At 52.0% G+C, this 6492-nt stretch overlaps 1 protein-coding gene across 1 annotated transcript; it reads right to left on the bottom strand.

Moving 5' to 3' along the window:
* Positions 1-1029: 1029 nt before the first annotated feature.
* EOMES (eomesodermin) lies at positions 1030-6024 on the bottom strand. Its single transcript, XM_052646871.1, has 6 exons — positions 5153-6024; positions 4005-4159; positions 3247-3368; positions 2669-2827; positions 2519-2580; positions 1030-1711 (listed from the first exon to the last, which is right to left on the bottom strand). The coding sequence occupies exons 1-6, from the start codon at positions 6022-6024 to the stop codon at positions 1030-1032; spliced, it is 2052 nt and encodes a 683-aa protein (XP_052502831.1).
* Positions 6025-6492: the final 468 nt, after the last annotated feature.

The following is a 6492-nucleotide window of genomic DNA, read 5'->3' as shown; positions in this document are numbered from 1 at the left end:
GGGCGTTAAGGTTTCTGCTTCCGCAGGTTACCGAGTTGGGTAGTGGGGGTGGTGGAGGAAGAGGATGACGCGGGGAGTTTTCCTTAACACCGTTTCAAGTTAGTACAGTAGCTGAATACATTCTTAACTAGCTAAGAAGTAAACAGAATATTCCCATATGTTGCCCCCTGCTCCTGTAGCTGTGGTCCAATGATTTGCAAATTCTTTACAAAACCAAAGCACCAATTTTACATAATCTCATATACCTATGCAACTATTTATACAATATTTTCCACATTATTCTACAGTGTATCTAAGCACACACAACTGTACAGTTTAAAAGTATCCTTTTTTTTTTTGGCGACCCCTTTGCTGTCTCCTGAGTCCTATGAGGCCCCCGGCTGGCCCCCAGGGGCACACAGCAGAGGCCTAGCACATGAGGAGACTGAACTTGGGCAAACATGGCTTGTTTCAAAGCCTGGGAAGATCACTCGGGCCAAACCAGCACCTTCACAAAGCTCTTCTTGCCTCCCAGGCTTAATGTCTTCTTTCCCTAGCAGAAAGTTAACAGCAAAAATTTCCTTGTTGAAGCTTAAGGCCCACCCTTCTCTCCCAGAAGCAAAACCATTTTACCACTCTGGGCTTCTATTTGCTTACAGATTTACAGGTTAAAAAAATAATAATAAAAACACCAAAGCTTTCAACATCTTTGATAGCGCTAGGCCCTCTGTCTCCACAGCCCCAGTTCACTGAATGTCTAGTGTCTCCAATAAATAAATCTGTAACTTTGAATCACCTTCAAATTTAAAAACACTTGAAAGTCCTCTGTTAATTTCTTTAAAAAAGAAAAAAAAAGTCTAGGCTTGTTTCAGTTACCTGCAGCAATCAAAAAGCTTTGGCACCTTCTTTTAGAGAATTGCACAAAACAGGACACATCGGGGTGGAAGGCAAATGTCTTTTTGGCAACAACCTAGGCAAAGAAGACAACAGAAACACCACCCAGTCCATGGGCAAACGGTGAGCTCATTTTGACAAGGTTAAAATAACTCTTTAGGGAGTTGTGTAAAAAGCATAATAACCCCCCATGCCTTTTGAGGTGTCTTTACTGTATTCTTCAGCGTTAATGTCCTCACACTTTATGGAGGGAGAATTTTCATTGCTAGAGGTGCTAGGAGACAGGCGCCTTCGCTTACAAGCACTGGTGTATACCCCCGAATCATTGGAGTCGAGAGACTTGATGGATGGGGGTGTCTCTATCCAAGAAGAGCCAATTTCTTCTTTGACTTTCTCCTTGGAGAGCTGATCTTCAGAGAACCCCGGGGGGCTTGTTCGGGAGGTCCATGGGAGTCCAGCTGCCATCTTCCTCTGATAAGAGCCTCTGCCTCCCCACCCTGCCATCGCGGGGAAGGCAGGGTCGGGGTAGTACCCCAGGGCATGGGACGTCTGGAGGGGCAAAGACTTAATGCCATATGGGAGCAAGGTGCTGGAAGAATACTCAGACTCATAGGAACCGATGTCTATTTTGTTGGTCCCAGGTTGCTGGACAGGCGTGACAAGCCACCGCTGGGGAGGGTTGGCCACCTCTTCGCTCTGTTGGGGTGAAAGGAGGCCGTTGGTCTGTGGCACGGTTCTCTCACCATTGTAATATCGGGCTTGAGGTAAAGTGTTGACAAAGGGCTCCGGGAAGAAGGACTGAACGCCGTACCGACCTCCGGGGACAATCTGATGGGATCTAGGAGAATCCGTGGGAGATGGAGTTAACCTGTCATTTTCGGAAGCGGTGTACATGCTACAATACAAAGAGAAACACTTAAAACCTAATGTTGTCCCCAAACAGTCTACATCCCAGAAATGAAGAAGGCTCTAGAGCCTGAGCGCTGGTCTGCTGAGTGAAGGGCCAGAGGTGGGGAGGCACCAGTCCACTTTAGCTGAACTCTTGGCTCACTGGGACAAAATTTCCCATCATGAAAGAGATAGTTTCCTCCCAGGCATTAAGCATTTAAACTATAGAAATTCCGTCTTTGCAAGTCCTAGAACTTGAAGAACTGGGAGCAACTCTCCGTTCTGTAGTAGGGAAGGAATGCTGGCTGAGGTGGGTAGAAATGCCAAATTTGAAAGGCACTTGTGGGCCTTGCTGTTTAATGTTATGAAAATGACATCCTTTTGGTTTAAGGTTTTTCTTATGTAAAAAAAATGAGGGAATAATCCCTGCTCCTGAGAGAATTAAAAAAAACAAAACTGGGATCAAATGGGAAGGAGGCATATAAATGCAGATTATGAAAATTTCAAATCTCCACTCAAATGTTAAAAAAATAAAAGCTTCTCATGTTTAAGCCCTTAACATTTCTTTAGGAATGAACAAAATCCTTCCGTGAAAATTCCAAAGCAAGATTAGTCAAAGCCAAATATATGCAAAAATAAAAATGGGTAAAAATCCCAACTGTGAAAGCTCTTCCTAGAATATGGTCTCAAGAAAGTGTCTGATTCAATATGTCTCATTCAAAGATGACCAGGCAAGGAAAAATAAAGTTACACTTACGAATCATAGTTGTCCCTGAAGCCTTTTGCAAAGGGATTGTGATCAATCTTTAGTTGAGTTATCTAGATAAGGAAAAAAGACAGTCACTGAGTACTTTCTCTCTCACCCTGGATGGGGCTTTGGGGATGCTGGGGACTCTGGGGCACTCACATCGGTGTTTTGATAGGCAGTCACAGCAATGAACTGCGTTTCTGAGAAAGTGAAGGTCTGTGTCTTAGAGGGCTCATTCAAGTCCTCCACGCCATCCTCTGTGACTTCAACAATGTGCAGTCTCGGCTGGTACTTGTGTAAAGACTGTAACACTATCATCTGCAAATGGTACAGAAAAAAGAGCTGCCAAATCGCAAAAGTGAAGTCGACTTTGACCAATTCTATATTTTGGAATGGAACTTGCTTGCTCCTCAGCCCACAGCTAACTTTTTCTGTTGCCATTTTTGAAACTTAAAACATAGCCAAAATATGTGTGTTTCATAAACACTCTTGCCTCTCGGTTTTCTAAGTCGCCAAAAGATTTCAGTCTTTCTGTGCCTAATTGTTCACCCACTGTTATTGAAATCCAACAGGAAAATGACAAAAAAAAAAAAAGTAGAACTGAGAAAGGTCAAAGGAAAAAAAAATACTAGAAAGTGCAACAGGTAGCTGCAAATATTATAAACACAGTAAAGAATACAGAAACTCATTAGAAAACAGATTCACAGCCAGAAGCACCGCCTCCCCTGTCACCCTACCTGGGTGTTGTTGTTGTTTGCGCCTTTGTTATTGGTGAGTTTTAACTTCCCAAAGGAAATCTCCTGTCTCATCCAGTGGGAACCAGTATTAGGAGACTCGGGGTGAACATACATTTTGTTGCCTAAGAGAAAATGAAACAAAACACAAAACTCAAGCATATATGGCTGTTTGTAAATGGAGGTAGGGGGAGAGAGAATTTACTACTCCTGGGCAAGATTTAAGAGCTAAACTTACAATGCCCGTCTCTCCTTAGAGGCTTAAGACCAGTGGAGACCAAGTAGTCTCTACTGATTTCCCTCCCAGGGGCCCTGTGCTTCCGGCCTTCCTTGGACAAAGCAAAAATGGAGCCAACGGTCAGTGCCTCTTGAAGGTCAATTTGCCGGTGTCTGAAGCTAGAAGGTCAAGATCTGATGGTGGAAGGTGGTTGGATTTTTATGATAAGCTCAACCTTGGGGAGATCTTTTCTCAAGATTAAAATGTCAGGAGCCTTGCCCCCCGGAGAATTTATGGCAATGATGTCCTCAGAGGTAGGGATGTGGCGGGGCAGGCTAGCTAGGGTCGTGGTTAACATGCTATACGCTAGTCGGCAAGAGGTCTGACTTAGCGATTCTCTCCCTTAATCAAACATTCAACACAAAGAAACTCCTGCTAACACCTCCAGGCCCCGGATGTGGAAGGAGCGATGCGAGATTTGGTTGTGCGTGGTCTGAGCGGGGCTCCCAGCGCTCCACCCTGCCCAGGCTTCCTCTCTCCTCACCCTGCATGTTATTGTCCGCTTTTCCGCAGGTCACCCATTTGCCCCCCTGGAAGCGCCAGTGGTTGGGGTCCGCCAGCACCACTTCTACGAACACGTTGTAGTGGGCGGTGGGATTGAGTCCGTTTATGTTGAAGCTCAAAAAAGGAAACATGCGTCTGTGCAAGGGAATAGAACCAGGAGATGTAAATCGCGACGCCCGGGCACAGACCCACGTTCGAGTACGACACTGGGAAGTCTACAAACAGAATACCGGTGGGTCAAGTGGCCCTCACCACGTACAATATTCTTGAGTTGGCAACTCTCGGGGAAATCTCTTTCCCGCAGTAATTTGCCCCAATGTTATTATTTCCCCAATGCCCGCACTTCTGCATCCCTCCCTCAATTTCTCAACCCATTCAGATACTCATTCATTTTCTTCCAGGATGTTTCTATTTAAAAATGTTTTTGTTCTTTTTTTTTTTACAAGTACGAGTGCAAGGGAACATTAAATTGCTCTCGTTTAAAAAAACAGAAACAAAAACTCTGCTGGTAAGGCTAAAAGTGTCCCTCGGACGCCCCTCTCGCAGCACCCACGCCTCACTTTCCCCAGAATGAACCAGTGCCCTCAGTGGGATTTGTAGCCGAACTTTTTCAGGCCCGGCATCCCAGCCCAGTCGGACTCCAGGGGCCGGCCTAACCCACTCCCCGGGTCAGCCCTCGCTGCCGTCGCTCACGTCCTCGCCCTCGTCCCCCGGATGCGCCCCGTGGAGACCTTGGCGCCTAAAACTGCGGGAGCCCATCTCCAGCGCTCGGGGGGAGCCACCCCTCGAGACTTCTGGCCCGCCTGCAGGGACCCGTGTACAGCTGGGCAGGGGGATCTAGGAAATTCAGCTTTGTGGACAAGCCTCAATTTCCATTTCCGCCTCCTCCTCGTCAGTCTGGGTGAGGATGAGGAGAGCGAAGGGGGTAAGCAGCTTTAGCCTTAGCGCCCTGCACGAAGCGCCGGTGCGCGGACGGACTGGAGACGCGGCGTCTCCACTGGTAGAGCGAGGAAACTCTCCCAGCCACGAGCGGAGTGGGCGGGCCGCGGGCCCCCATTCCCGGCCACCCCAGGACCACACAGGCCTTCTTTGCCCCCGCGCCTCCGGGCCCCTCCGCGCTGCGCTCACCTGCCCTGTTTCGTAATGATCATCTCGGTTTGGTGGCGGTGGAATTTGAGCCACAGAGGCCGGTTGCACAGGTAGACGTGGGCGCGGAAGCCGGAGCCGGGAACCCCCAGACCCCCTAGTCCTCCGCAGGTACCTGCGGCTGCCGCCCCTGGGTACGGCCCGTAGAGCGGAGCCCCCTGGCCGTACTGATAGGCGCCCGGGCCGCCTCCACCGCCGCCGCCGCCCGCGCCGCCGCTCGCGCCGGCTCCCGTGCCGAACTGCGCCCTCCCGGGTGGGCACACGGCCGCGGGGAAGCCGCCGGGGGGCAGCATGGAGCCGTAGGGGTAGCGCGCGCCGTTGGGAGCCGGGTACACAGACCCGTGGGGCGCCCCAGCCGCCGCCTGGTACGGGAAGAGCGAGCAGGGCGCCGCCAGCTCCGAGCCCTGAGACCCGGGGGACTGGAGGTAGTAGCGCTCCGAACTCAGGCTGTCCATGGAGTAGCGCGCACTGGCCGCGGCGGCGGCGGCTGCAGCGGCCGCGGCGGCCGAGGGCAGCTCCTCCTCCCCGCAGGGGGAGCCCTTGCGGCCGTCCGGGGGCCCCGGCTTGGCCACGGCCGCGGCGCTGGCAAAGGCGTCCCCGGCGTCGGCGTCACTGAGCATGGTTGCGGGGGCCCCCGCGCCGGCGGCCGCAGGTTCCCCGCTCGCCGCCTCGCACGAGAGGCTGCCCGAGAACTTCTTGGGCGCTTTGTCTAAGTCCAGCCTCTGCGGCGAGGGGGCCGCTCCCGGGAGGTGGCCGGCGCTCCCGCCGCCGCCTCCTCGCGCCCCCTCCAGCGGGTAGAAGTGCGCGCCGGGCAGGTTCACAGAGCTCACCAAGAGCTGCTCCCCTAACTGCATGCTTTGCAGAGCGCAGACGGCAGCTGGCTGCTTCCTCTCCGGCCGCGACCTGATTATAAAGGCAGGATGGGGGAGCCAGCGCCCTCTTCCGAGGGGAAGGTAACTTCCCCTTCCTCCGGTGCCGGGTTACCCACCTGGCTACACGCGGGCCGCTAAGGCGCGCGCAGTTGCGCGCCGCGAACCCCGAGCCCTTTCCTAATGGAAAGCGCACGCAGTTTGAAGGCACGAGGCGAAAGCTGACCGAGAAGCGATCTGCTTTTCCTTCCCGGTCCCTTCTGCCTCTCTGGACCTGTACTCTCCTGGCCCGCACACACAGGAAGAAGTCTTAGGTCTCTCTCCCCATCCACACCAGGGCTAGCCTTTCTGCCCTTCTCCACTGACAATCTATCGGTCAGGTTGGCCACTTGGAAACTTGCAGGCTGTCATTGGCTGCTTTATATATGTGGGGCCAGGGAGTGGCTTCGCGGC

The sequence above is a fragment of the Budorcas taxicolor genome, chromosome 1 (genome assembly GCF_023091745.1).
Source record: "Budorcas taxicolor isolate Tak-1 chromosome 1, Takin1.1, whole genome shotgun sequence".
Lineage (NCBI taxonomy): Eukaryota > Metazoa > Chordata > Mammalia > Artiodactyla > Bovidae > Budorcas > Budorcas taxicolor.
Note: the sequence above shows the minus strand (reverse complement) of the source record. Positions and strands in the feature narration are given on the sequence as shown.

Coding starts and splice junctions, on each gene's coding strand:
- EOMES (XM_052646871.1), bottom strand. CDS start 6,024: ATGCAGTTAGGGGAGCAGCTCTTGGTGAGCTCTGTGAACCTGCCCGGC. Junction 3,369..4,004: donor AGCGGACAATAACATGCAGG/GTGAGGAGAGAG, acceptor ATTTTCTCTTAG/GCAACAAAATGTATGTTCAC. Junction 2,828..3,246: donor CAAACAACAACAACACCCAG/GTAGGGTGACAG, acceptor TACCATTTGCAG/ATGATAGTGTTACAGTCTTT.